The sequence below is a fragment of the Patella vulgata genome, chromosome 6 (genome assembly GCF_932274485.2).
Source record: "Patella vulgata chromosome 6, xgPatVulg1.2, whole genome shotgun sequence".
Classification (NCBI taxonomy): Eukaryota; Metazoa; Mollusca; class Gastropoda; family Patellidae; genus Patella; species Patella vulgata.
The window spans coordinates 74,801,540-74,815,078 of NC_065884.2; the positions used below are offsets into that span (position 1 = coordinate 74,801,540).

At 38.1% G+C, this 13,539-nt stretch overlaps 1 protein-coding gene and 1 long non-coding RNA gene across 4 annotated transcripts; one reads left to right on the top strand and one right to left on the bottom strand.

Moving 5' to 3' along the window:
- Positions 1–593: 593 nt before the first annotated feature.
- On the top strand, positions 594–8,058 carry LOC126824864 (DNA damage-regulated autophagy modulator protein 2). 3 transcript variants are annotated; one of them, XM_050554273.1, is made up of 7 exons: positions 594–787; positions 1,346–1,502; positions 2,141–2,208; positions 3,052–3,194; positions 3,951–4,131; positions 4,997–5,082; positions 5,590–8,058. In XM_050554273.1, exons 2-7 carry the CDS (start codon positions 1,384–1,386, stop codon positions 5,788–5,790), a joined length of 798 nt encoding a protein of 265 aa, XP_050410230.1. In that variant the 5' UTR covers positions 594–787; positions 1,346–1,383; the 3' UTR covers positions 5,791–8,058. The 3 variants fall into 3 exon arrangements, with proteins under 3 accessions (XP_050410230.1, XP_055957790.1, XP_050410231.1); XM_050554274.2 differs by lacking the exon at positions 594–787 and adding an exon at positions 880–1,064; XM_056101815.1 differs by lacking the exons at positions 4,997–5,082; positions 5,590–8,058 and having other exon boundaries at positions 3,951–4,142.
- A 978-nt stretch (positions 8,059–9,036) lies between these two features.
- LOC126824866 (uncharacterized) lies at positions 9,037–13,235 on the bottom strand. The gene is made up of 3 exons (XR_008788508.1): positions 12,537–13,235; positions 11,580–11,717; positions 9,037–9,396 (listed from the first exon to the last, which is right to left on the bottom strand). It is a non-coding gene; the product is annotated as an uncharacterized LOC126824866 (long non-coding RNA).
- Between the last annotated feature and the right edge of the window lie 304 nt (positions 13,236–13,539).

The following is a 13,539-nucleotide window of genomic DNA, read 5'->3' on the forward strand; positions in this document are numbered from 1 at the left end:
ATATGTATATATATATATGGAGATTGGAGACACCCAATCTTACCAGTAAAATAGGCCTACTGGATTCCCACGGGACAAGAAACAGGGATATCACTAACTCACAGTCTCACTGTTCGAGTGTCGAAAGGAGCGTTTCTTATGTGTTGATCTAATGGTTAACGACTGGGGGAAATTATCTAGTGAATTTTTGAGTGGGATGTATTTGTATATGTACGTTGTATATTAGTGGCAGGGTGATGTGGTGGCAGGTATATTGATGTGGTGACAGGGATATTGATTGGTGGCAGGGATATTGTCAGATTTTAAAGCTGTTGAGATATTTTCAGGGATTTACATACAATAAAATTTAATACATACTAAGATATATGTAACCGGAACACGTTATTTACTGTGTGCATATACAGCTCGTGCATGTATGAAAACAATCCAATTGCTTCAAAGCTCGTGAAGTTACGAAATAAATCAAGATGCTCTATCCTCTTCGACGAATTTAAAACAGGCTATTAAAGTAGTCTGATCCCAAATATGAAATTGCCTCCCTTCAATGAATCTTTAGTGTCTAAAGAAGGTAAAGTGCTTTATTTACTAACAAGTTGATAAATTCGTCACGTGTAGATGAATATATTTGCATTTATTTGGACGTCTTATCACTATTATCAGTTATTTAGGTTAAATTTATAACTCTCACCTGACTAAGGAAAGATTAAATTACGTATTTAAACGCACCTGCGTGTTGTAGCTAAAGATCTGATGGTGAAATTACCGGTGTAAAGAGCCAGAGTCTGGGGTAAAAACAGAAGCTTTTTAATTCCTCGTATCATTTCGACGTTGTTTTTACTGTCTTCATGTCCAAAACTCGTCTACTTTCAGTTTCTCAAGTGTTTTTTATTTATTGCATCATGTGACTGACTATTCGTTTACTTCCTATTGAGATACTCGAAACTTCCTCTTTGAAATAAAATAGTTTGTGTTGAAAATAAGTTAAACACAATCTCACCGCCTGAGACTGGGAGGCTGAGTGGGGGATATTATTATATGATCTAATAAAGCGTGCACTTGAGTTGGTAAGGTCTAGCTAGTGTCTGTCATTGGGGTGTTTTCTACATTCCCATGATCTACTTACAAGGAGTACCTCTCTCTCTCTCTCTCTCTCTCTCTCTCTGTGACATTTTCAAAATATAGAAATATTTTTTAATTTAATTGACTAATGTCTGGTAGGCCTACCATATGGATTACAGTCCCTTTGTTATTATGGGATATCAGAATGCAGAAGCTGACCAAGCAGATCTTTGGCTTGTGTGACAATTGTAAATTTTATCTGATATTTTTTAATGTCATATTGTAGATCTCATCTTCCAGGAGTAAATATAATTGCAAGTTATCATGTCTTCCTTGGGTTATCTGCCCATAACCCTCGTTGTTTTAGCCTTCGCCACGTTCATAGCAACATATATAATAGCTGTTGCTAGGGGTGATGTGTCTGCGGCCTTTCCATATATAAGGTAAGTACGTGTATTAATTTATAAATATTGTCAAATCACTTTGACGATCTTTCCAAGGGGCGTTCAAAATAAACCTGGCTTATATCACCCTTACGACAACTAAAATCTGGCAAGGAATAGAAAAAACGGATCCTTCGGAAGAGCATGTTTTTTTACAGTTCATCAAACATTAACTGTGTTGATCGAGCAGTCCAGGCCGTAGACTCAATGAGAATATCCTGGGTTCAAATCCCATGGAGAAGATCCGTTAGTTTTTTGTTAAGGTTGGATTCCACTTGTCAGATGTAGCGTCTGTAGGGGCTGACAATGAAAGGCGCTGACAGAGAAAGGGTCTGACAAAGAAGGGGGCTGGCAGGAAAAGGGGCTGACAAGGAAAAGGGCTGATACACAAGGAAAGGATGATACACAAACAAACCTGTGTTCATATTTGGCTGCATGCAATATTCTCTTCCCTAGCATTGTAATTGGGACCGTAGGAAGTCAAAATAAAAGTACATTTTCATTGTACATATTAATTACTGTACATATTGTTAGTCTCCAAATGACCTAGTTTGTGTTGAGTAGATGTTAAACCCTATATATGGTCATGTTGACCAGGTGTAGTATTTATCTCCCCTTAATAATCTTTTTTTTTACAGTGATACTGGAGCAGAAATACCAGAAAGTTGTATTTTTGGACAGTTTTTAAATTTAACAGCATGTCTAGGTAAATATAATATATAGTTCACCTGGACTGTATCTAGGTAAATATAGTTCCCTGGAAGGTCATCAACAGCAACTATTCAGGTTGCATGACCTTGTGAAGACTAATCAAAGATTAACCACTCGAAATATTACCAGTGTTGAGGGCTTCTCTCATGAGAGGGTGGAGCACATTATTGCCAATGAGTTAGGAATGGCGAAAGTTTCTGCAAGATTGTGCCAAAGCTCCTTGACTGCAAATCAGAAATGTTTCAGATTCCAGAGTCCGGTGACAATCTGTCATTTTAAAGCAGATCCTGATAATGTTTTGACCAGATTTTGCTGATATTCAGGGATTGGGTGGCCTAATAATCTAAGACACGTGCTTTAGATGATAAGATCTGTCAATTGAGGTGGTTGAGTCAAGTGGTGAAATGAAATGGGGTTTAACGTCCTACTGTTCTACTCCTATACTGGGCTAGACGGGCATACGCCATACAGTGTGCTATGAGGGAAATTTTGCCCGGACAGCGGCGCTACGGCCTACTCTTCCAACTGCCAAGGGATCTTTTATGTGCACACCAATGTGTACATGGGACCTCGGTTTTTCGTCCCATCTGAACGACTAGACAGCTGTCCTGAGTCAAGTGGTATATGTGACAAGGAGTATGGTCACCTGTCTAACCTTGTGGGTTTGTTCTGGGTCCTCCCACCACAATATACCCCATAAATGTTAGTTCTGAAATGATTTATTTGAGTTGGATTAAACCTCTTGGAATTGCTGGATCTCCGGTTGTGTTTAATTCATGTAAAAGGGAGATAACTGTGGAGATATTTTTGTAATTAAAGTGTTGTTTAAATATTTCAGCGTTTTGTACGATGTATATAAGATATAAAGCTATTCAAGCGATAGCCGGAGATGAAGACGTCTGGTTACGGAGAATGAATAAAATCTCATTCATCATGGGTACTATATCAGCTATTGGGGTATCTATGGTTGCAAATTTCCAGGTAAAATTATTTTTCCCTCAAAATATTTCTATATTTGAATAATTCGATTTTAAATACATCTCTTAATTTTGTTATTCCTGGCAAGTTTCTCCAAATATATTTTAATATTTTCACAGCAGAAAACTTCTATAGGGACAGAAATGAAATTTAAATAATGATGATGTCACTAATAGTAAGGTCAGGAGGACAGCACTACACACAAAACCGAACAGATCAACCTGTAGACAAGACAAACCTGTCGAACAGACAACCCTGTAGACAAACTATACAAACAATACAAACAATACAAACTATACAAACAATACAACAAATATCAAATCATGTAAAAGGATCTGGAGGGCCAGCTGTAAACGTCAACTGCATTTGGAGGCTTGCCCGGATCCTGGTTAGTGGGCCCTTCATCATGCACCACTCATGACAAGGGTTAGTTGGCCCTTATTGGTTAGTGAGCTCCCTTATTGATCAGTGAGCTCCTTTATTGGTCAGTGAGCTTCTTTATTGGTCAGTGAGCTCCCTTATTGGTTAGTGAGCTCCCTTATTGGTTAGTGAGCTCCCTTATTGATTAGTGAGCTCCCTTATTGGTTAGTGATCTCCCTTATTGATAAGTGAGCTCCCTTATTGGTTAGTGAGCTCCCTTATTGATTAGTGAGCTCCCTTATTCGTTAGTGAGCTCCCTTTTTGATTAGTGAGTCCCTTATTCATTAGTGAGCTCCTGTATTAGAAGATGCATGTATTGTTTTTTTAATTATTTTACAGGAGCGAACGGAGGTTGAACCAGTTCATTTTACCGGAGCAGCGTTGACGTTTATTTTGGGATTATTATATACGTTTGTCCAGACGGGAATATCGTATCACATGTATCCAGATTATAGTGGTATATATATATGTCGTGTACGATTAGCCGTCTGTCTCACGTCACTCGCTAGTTTTATCATCAGTATCCTTTAAAACAATCTTACCCATTGTCCGTCCTTCCACCATCAGTATCCTTTAAAACAAAGTAGTTTTATACACCCATATTTCAATCGTCACCCATACCAGTCCACGATTCGCTTGTTAACACGATAGAGACAACACCTCAACAGATGGAGGCCTTTGGGTATAAGCTGCTGTGTGTTTCTTCAATATCGATAGGCAAAAGGGAGAAATGGGTTTCAACGTCCACTTGACACAAACAAGGCCATTGCTGGGGAGAAAATGGTACAATGGTTTTTTAATAATTTGATTTAGCAGGAAACTGGAGGACCCGAAGAAAACTCATGAGGTTTGGCAGGTGGCCCTACTCATTGTAACATAAAATCATGGGGTCGGGGTCAAGTTGAATCCTTTGACCTAAAACACACCTATTAGATTCCCCCCTCTTTCCCCCCCCCCCACCATAGGGATCGGGTGGGGGAGAGAGAGATATTTGCAAGTTTGTTTTTTTTTTATTTACCAATATTTGTGAATGGTGAACCTGCTATGTTTCACCCAAGATATTCTGGGTGACATTTGATGGCACATGATCCGATTTCTATCGACACTATTTGGTTAAATGAAGATTTGGACAACAAGCAGAGGCTGCACATAGTTATAAGCATATTGATTTTTTGATGCTTTAGAACAAAATAACTCTAGTTCCATCAAGAGTGATGTCTTATAATACATGTTTTAGTTTAAACAGACTTGACACAATGTTTTATAATACATGTAGAGGAGATATATATATATTGAGGGGGAGGGGGGACATCAGCCTCACTGTTACATTGTTTAAATGTATAGGTATTCTGTCGAGTTAGTAAAATCTTTAACTGTACATTTAGCCGCTGCAGCTGCTGGTTATGCTGTTTATGAATGGAAAAGACACAGTCATGATGAATCTAAATTTAAATGGAAACCTGACGATCCAGTAAGTTTGTTTAAAATATCCACAACTCATTGATTTCATTAAAATACAATATTGCGGATTATTTAGATACAAGTCTATATTTAAGATTTGAAATATCTATGGTGTTGTCATGGCGTCTAGCTATTCTTATGATATTCGGTATGAGTGTCGTGGACGCAGAATATTTCAATAGAGGGGGCTCTCTGAGAAAAGTTTGAAAAATCGGGGTGTTAATGTTGATTTGTGGCACATATAACATTCATTTTCATTGGCTACAACCCCACTATACAGAAGGGGTTAGGGTTAGGGGTGAGGGGCTTACCATCAGCTACAACCCCACTATACAGCAGTGGTCAGGGGCTTACCATCAGCTACAACCCCACTATACTGCATCCAATAAATAGCTTACACATTTCAATAAAAATTGTATATTGTTACTTCGTAGTTGGAGGGGAGCCGGTGGAAGGGAGGGGGGCATGTATCCACCACGTATATAGAACTAAGTGAAAATATTTTGGTTTTTTCCAGGGTTATGCAGCTCACGTGGTTTCAACCGCTGGTGAATGGATGACTGCCATATCCTTTATGTGTTATTTTTTTACTTATGTTCGTGAATTCTTTAAATTTGAGCTGAATATCGCCATGCGACCCTTAGTACGGCATCTGGATGAAGAACCATATTACTACGATCGTTATAATACAGATGAGAGAACTAGACTCCTGGCTTAATAAAACACAGAGGAGAGAACTAGACTCCTGGCTTAATGAAACACAGATTTAATAACGTTTAGTCAGTTAGTGCTTGTTTTTGGGAAATATTTTTTAAATATAACTCTGTGATATCTCTATAATGTTTTTGATTCTATGATGTTTATCTTGTCAGACATGTTTTATAAAAGCTGTGTCGTCTCTCATCCTTCCAATTTAAATATGGTGACGGTTATGTATATAATATTGTGTTGCCAGTGATGTATATATTGTGTTGTAATTCAAGGTCTATAAATAGATTTGGGAAACTGTCATAGATTAACAAATAAAATTTGAATTCTTAGGCCTCTTGATGGTCAGCCCATTCATTTAATGAGAGTTGATTATAGGCTTTTCATGTGAATAATTGTCTAAATAATAATTTATAAAAAAATTTGATGCCAGAAAAATTACAGGTTATTGGCAATTTATCTTTTGCATAATGGGTGTTTAATTTGTCTGTCTTGAAGGCCATAATGGGTGTTTTAATTAATTCTTAGTGTATCATGTAATAAGTGCAATGTTCAAAGCTTTACATCATTTCTTCACATATTGTTATCACTGTAACCTTTTATAATTTATTAGTATATATATATATATATATCTACATGTGGGGAGGTAACTCTAGGCTGTATTGTTTATACAGTCATATGTTAGATAAGTTATATCTCCTTCTTTTTCTACATGAGGTAAACAGACAACATTCCAATTTATTTTCATTAGAATTCACCAGTCAAACATTTAATGTGAAAACTGTGACATATCAGGCCCCTTGCTGATATAATATTTAGAGCAAAACAGATTTATAGGCACAGAATTGCATTGAAGTTGGTCTAGAAATAATTAATAGACTTACTCCAGATAATCTGGGACAGCCCTTTGGCTCAAATTTTAAAATTTCACCAATTTCTGTCCAAATTGGTATGTTCTTGTAAAATGTATTTTTTTTTTATTAGACCTGCTAATTATTTTTTATTAATGTGTTTTTTAATCTGATCCTATTTGATTTTACTTTTTGAACTTTATTTTTATTTCTCTTTGTAACAGTAGGATGTGGAAGAACTTATAAATAAACTGTGTTTTGTTTGATCAGAGGGGTGGGGGGTAGGTAGTGTAGGGTTTGTTATGTTTAGTTACAATCAATAGTTTTCAGCATTTAGTCAAAGTTCACCCATAAACCTGCCACATTGTAATGCAGGCCATTAATGAAATTTAGATATATGTATTTTAAACTGATTTGAAGGATACCATTTATGGAAATAAAAAAAAAAATATTTGTGCTCTGCAAGCCAGAGTTTTCGAGATGTTTAATTAAAACCAGCTGAACTCTGTCGAGCAGAGGTAGAAAGAGAAATATGACTTAACATCAACTCAACAAAAACTAGGTCATTTTGGTTCAATTTTATTTCAATAATTCACTTATGTATAGGGGTCTTTAGCAGTAGGGGGAACTGGTAGGACCTGAAAAAAACCCATTAGGTTAGACAGACGAACATACTCCTTGTCAACTACAAATTGGGATACAACACCATTTGACTCAGGGACAGACATTATGCTCCCCATTCTATCATTAATTACTGGTAAACCCTGGTAACCACTTGTACTTAATTCGAATTGACTATATTTCATTCTCCTGGTAACCACTTGTACTTCCAAGTCGAATAGACTATAATTCAGTATAATTTGTTTTGTTTTTTTGTTAATGTAAATATGGTTGTAATTATGATTGTAATTTTTTGTAAATTTTTCAAATCTAACGTAATGGACTATTGCATAATATTTGTAATTTCCGTAAATTACTTATAAAATATACCGTATAATTTATTAGGTGGCTATTATTTGTACATATATCATGTTGACAATCATTGGTCTGATTATAATTGTTTTGTTTTCATAATGGTGAGCTACAGTGTTGATCAGTGAATAAAACCCCGAACAAAACGCTGGCTCGCTAATCACAAGGTTGTAGGTATTCATATTCCCACTGAGTGAAATCATCAATGGACATCTGATGTCTGTATTCTTCTTAACTCATGTTCCATCTACAGGGTTGATTGCTACCAGGGGCATGGGGGTGTGACCTAGCCTCTCTCTCCCGGTGACACCTGAGAATGTTGGTTAGTGTGTAGGGACCATGTTCATTCATCCTATTTGTTTAATAAATAGTTGGTTTATGATACAGCCTTATTGTACAGTAGCTTATATTTTATTTGTTTTATTACAACAATAAATCATGGTATTATAAATACACATTGTGTTTATTTTTTTTCACAGTTGTTAAATGACAAATAGTAACTTTTCATAGACATACTCATTTTATCCCTTCTGAGTTAACCTTTGAAATAGAGCAGGGGCATTACAAAGAGCTATACGGATATATTCCAAAACACAAAATATTGTCGTCAAGGATACCCTGTCTTTTACAGATATGGGTCAATCATACCCTGGATTGATGTGTGCCTTCTACAGCTGTGGGATTTTAAATACACAGTATATCATACTGTTGAATATAATTATAGTATATTACAAACTAGAGAGAGAGAGAGAAATGGGGTTTAACGTCCACTCGACTAATATGTGCGCGTATGGTTCTTTAGCAGTGGGAGGAAACCAGAGGATCCAGAGAAAATCCACGAGGTTGGACAGGCGACACTACTTCGTGTCACGTACAATCGGGGAATAGAAACCACGCCAGTTGACTCAATGACAGACCTTATGATACAACCTGCACACGTGCTAACCATTCGGTCAATATGTCAAGCAATAATCAGAGAAACCTATACTAGTAGAAACGTTGTTCAATTATAAACAATACCTGTATTCCACATGGGGGGTTGGATGGCCGAATGGTTAGCACGTGCGTGCTGCGCTGTCATTGAGTCAACTGGCGGGGTTACGTTTCCCCGGTTTTACGTGACAAGGAGTAGGGTCGCCTGTCAAACCTCGTGGGTTTTCTCCGGGTCCTCCGGTTTCCTCCCACTGCTAAAGACCCCTAGCGCAAGCGAATAATGAAATAAAATTGAACCATGTGTTAGTCCCGAAATGACGAGTGGACGTTAAACCCCATTTCTCTCTCTCTCTCTCTCTCTCTCTGTATTCCATATAATGGTGTACTGTATATTTCTAATGAAACAGTTTATTTGGTTGAATAAACACTTATTGCAAAAGAAATATTTTATAGCCCATAGCTATACATTGTTTTTTTCGGATGAACAGACAAAAAATTGGTTAAAATGCTATTGGCTAAGCCTTTTTAATTTTTTAAAGATAAACTACACAACAAGCGTTGGCCATCAACACAACATACAAGAATTAAATGCACACTGCCGCAGTGTTATCTCATACTTTAAATATTTTTGTGGTTTGGATTTTGTTTTTTCTACAAAACCCCGGTCTTGTCCTCCTCTTCGTCGTGGCGCTTTGCTTTCTCCACAGAAGCCTTGGCTGTTAAAAGGGCGGCTACTCCACTCAACAGGCCACCTAGTAGTGAAATATAAAACGAGGCCCCGATAGAAACATGTTGACCTTCCTCGCCCAGAGCTTGATGTTTTGCGCCAAAAATGATGACGGCCAACAGTAAAAAGAGACCTGAAAATATAAAAATGAATAACTTATTTCATGTCAGGTGTTGGATGTTCGACGATACAGGTATATAACCTATAAAGATTCTGGTTATCTGAGTCTATAGATACTATCAACCTCTGGGTAAATAATGACATAAAGATCCTGGTAATCTGAGTCTACAAATACTATCAACCTCTGGGAAAATTATGACATATTTCTGTTTTGCGTGGCATTCCCATGGAGCTCTGCTAATAATTGTGTCTGTAGACCATTAAAATTCTAGAATTAGATTAGAATTGATGATTAGGCTTAGATTTGGGGTTAAAAGTCATCGTTTCCATTCGTTAAACCCCTTAATCAACCATCATTTAGCCATGGTATGGCTGGGTAAGCCATTACACATGAAGTGGGTTAACCATGACATGGGTGGGTAAGGGCTTGGTAAGGACTGGGTAAGCCACGATGGTAGTACAGTATTTTAAATCAATCGACTGTGTAGGATGGTAGTATAGTATTGTAGATCAATCGACCGTCCTGGATAATAAGTTATTTAGATTAGATCATTAGGTCTGGTTATATATACATACATAGGCGTAGGAGCCGGGGGAAATGAAAAATTCGACGACCTTTTTTTTCTATTAACGTTTAGAGAAAAAATATAACTAACTTATTTCTATGAGATCCACACTGCCCGAAAAGTATTTTCTCGTCTTTTTCTTGTCCACTGCATATGCCCGAAAATATGCCCGAAGCTCTCTTATGATAGGTATGCCCGAAAAAACGGTATTGCCCGAAAAAACGGTATTGCCCGAAAATAGGTATTGCCCGAAAAACGGGCATCGGGTCGGAAAGCGGCAGAGGAAACTAGCAGTAAAACGCGTTTGCGACCGTCAAATATTCCAAAATTTTCTTGGCGGGTCATTCGCCTCTCAAAGAAAACCGGCGCCGCTGTCTATAAATCCGAATTTTTTCGGGCATTTCTAGTTTTGCTTCCCTAACTGTCACCGAGCTCTAATAAAACACTAATTTTACTTCTCTTTTAATTGAATATCACGAATTTGTACTGAGTTGACTATGGATTAAAACATTTTGTCTGGAGCCACTCTACTTTATGCGACATTTTTCAGGCATCGATTATTATTTGTGAATGCAGATGCAACAGTCTGATTGGATGGTTAGAATTCAGAGTGGGATTTCAGTTACAAAACCATTGGATACTTTTGGAGTTGCTTACACGGGCTAGAATAGCAGAAAACGCATTTACGGTGATTAAATTTTCAAATTTTTCTCCGGAGGGTGAGGCCTCCATATACCGCGCGACGATTGATTGGTTGTTTGGAATTCGGGTCAGCCAGGTAGGCTATATTGGACCAAATTGAAGTTGCTGTAATAACAGACTGGAATAACAGAAAAACGCGTTTGCGGCAGTTACATTTTCAAAATTTTCTCCCAACGGTCCCGTCTTCGTTGACTGTAAACGATTGATTGGAATTCGAGTCAGCCACCTTAATAAGGCTATAATATATATTCGACCACTTTGAAGTTGCTTTGTTCACCGGCTGAAATAGCAGGAAAACGCGTATGCGACAGTTAAATTTTCAAAATTTTCTCCTAACGGTCCAGTCTTCGAGGACTGTAAACGATTGATTGGAATTCGAGTGAGCCACCTTAATTAGGCTATATTAGACCGCTTGAAGTTGCTTTGTTCACTGGCTGAAATATCGGGAAAACGCGTTTGCGGCAGTTAAATTTTCAAAATTTACTCCTAACGGTCCCGTCTTCGAGGACTGTAAACGATTGATTGGCTGCAATAACAGGAAAACGTGTTTGCAGCCGTCAAATATTCCAAAATTGTCTTTGGGGGGGGGGGGGGTATACAAGGTCGCTGCTGTTTGTAAACCCGAAATTTTTTCGGGCATTTCGGGTTCTGCCCCCCCTAACTGTCATCGAGCCCCTACGCCTATGTATACATATATCACTTCAGAAAATCACGTGAATGTGACAATTGGGTGTCACATATTGCAAAGTCTAGATATTCACAGTTCGCGATTATTGGTAGACCAGCCATGGGATGCAGGTACGTCATGTAGTAGTCCAGACATGCAGATGATCGTAAAATGGTGGGTGGTCGAGAAACAAGTAATGTACTTTAGTTGACCTACCTGTAGCACCAAGACAATATATAGAAATACTTCTAGTTGACCTACCTGTAGCACCAAGACAATATATAGAAATACTTCTAATCATGGGTTTTCTAACAGCTATATATATAACATGGAGAATCAGAGCCAATACTGTCAACAAAGCACCAAATGTTTCAAAAACTTTACATACAAACAAAAACTCTGAAAGTAATAAAATAAACCATTATTATAGCAGAAAGTATTTACTAAGTCTACTCGGATCTTATCACGTGATTCATTATGGCTTGCAATATCAATGTTATTTTGTCTTGTCCAACTTTGTAGATGTTACTCCGCCCTGCTCTTTACTACAGTCAATGACAGTAGACTGACCATAGCAGATGTTACCCCGCCCCGCCCCCTTACTACAGTCAATGACTGTAGACTGACCATAGCGGATGTAACCCCGCCCCGCCCCCTTACTACAGTCAATGACTGTAGACTGACCATAGCGGATGTTACCCCGCCCCGCCCCCTTACTACAGTCAATGACTGTAGACTGACCATAGCGGATGTTACCCCGCCCCGCCCCCTTACTACAGTCAATGACTGTAGACTGACCATAGCGGATGTTACCCAGCCCCGCCCCGCCCCTTACTACAGTCAATGGCTGTAGCCTGCCCTAGCGCCTCATTTTAGTAAATTTATTACAGCCTACGATTTACTTTAGATATTATTATAAGTTTCATTTTTATCCTTAAATGTTCATTGGGGGCGGGTGGGGGGGGTAGGGCAGATAGAGAGGGATTTCTCGGGCCATTGCTTCAGGAATCTGGGGTCACGGAGGCATTAGCAAACCCATAAATGACACCAAGAAGCAATAAACGGGTTGGTGGTTTATAAATTGCCGTTGTTTTAACAATTAAGTTACATGGAACGACATCCAAGTTCAGGGGACGAAATATGTACACAGGAGATCAAATACGGGTTCGGGTTCAGGGGCGAAATACGGTTGTAGGGGTTTTTTTAAGGTCTACTTACCTTTTCCACCCTGTATCTGCGTTGCTGATCGGATAATACAGTCACCATAGTAACAATCGGATACAATCCATAATCCATAGCTACTCGTCGTATCCACGGAATTAATCGACCACCATTGTGGCAGAAAAAATCCAACCACCACGAAAATAAAGGCTAAAACAGTGAGAATAAAAGCTGCGATACTAAATGGACGAATCTCCATTTTGGTCATTTCACCAAACAGGATTAATGTTAAGGCGTCACCGAATTAGTTTATATCCTAATGCTAAATAAACCAACAAGATGCAATAGGTTATAGAATTATGACACTTTGGCTTGTAACGTCCTATAGGTTTTAGTATAATGACACAACTCTATGGCTTATAACCCTAACCCTAACCCTAACCTTATGGCTTGTAACGTCCGACTTCACACCTCATCAACAAATAAAACTCTTAAAAATTAAATGAAGCGAAGTATGTGATAAAATGAAAATATTCTCATTTTGCTGTTCGTTATTTTCTACTAATTGTATGGAAAAACTATAGTTCCGTAGTAATAATAAAGACTTATATAACCCTACATTGATGCACAAATCCAGAAATTTCAATACCACAATATCCAGTCTGTATCTACAGTTTTGTTAAAACTATCGCGATATAAAACTTAAAGTATTCCATTCTCCGTAGATTTTACAATGACTATATAGATTTTAACTGAACGCCAACGAGAGCAACAGGAAATACGTATATGTTAAAATATTCGAAGGGAAGATCAAGTGGATTGTATGCTACATTTAAGTGGATCTACCACCGAGCATTCGAGGAATATTGATAATGTTATCTTATAAATTACAACTAGATTATCTGGAAATAGTGCTCGGGATACAAGGTGACTCAGGGACCGTGATAGCCGAGTGGTCTGGAAACGGTGCCCGGGATACTAGGTGACTCAGGGACCGTGATAGCCGAGTGGTCTGGAAGCAATGCCCAGCCGAGACACAATGGTACCCGAGATGTAATAC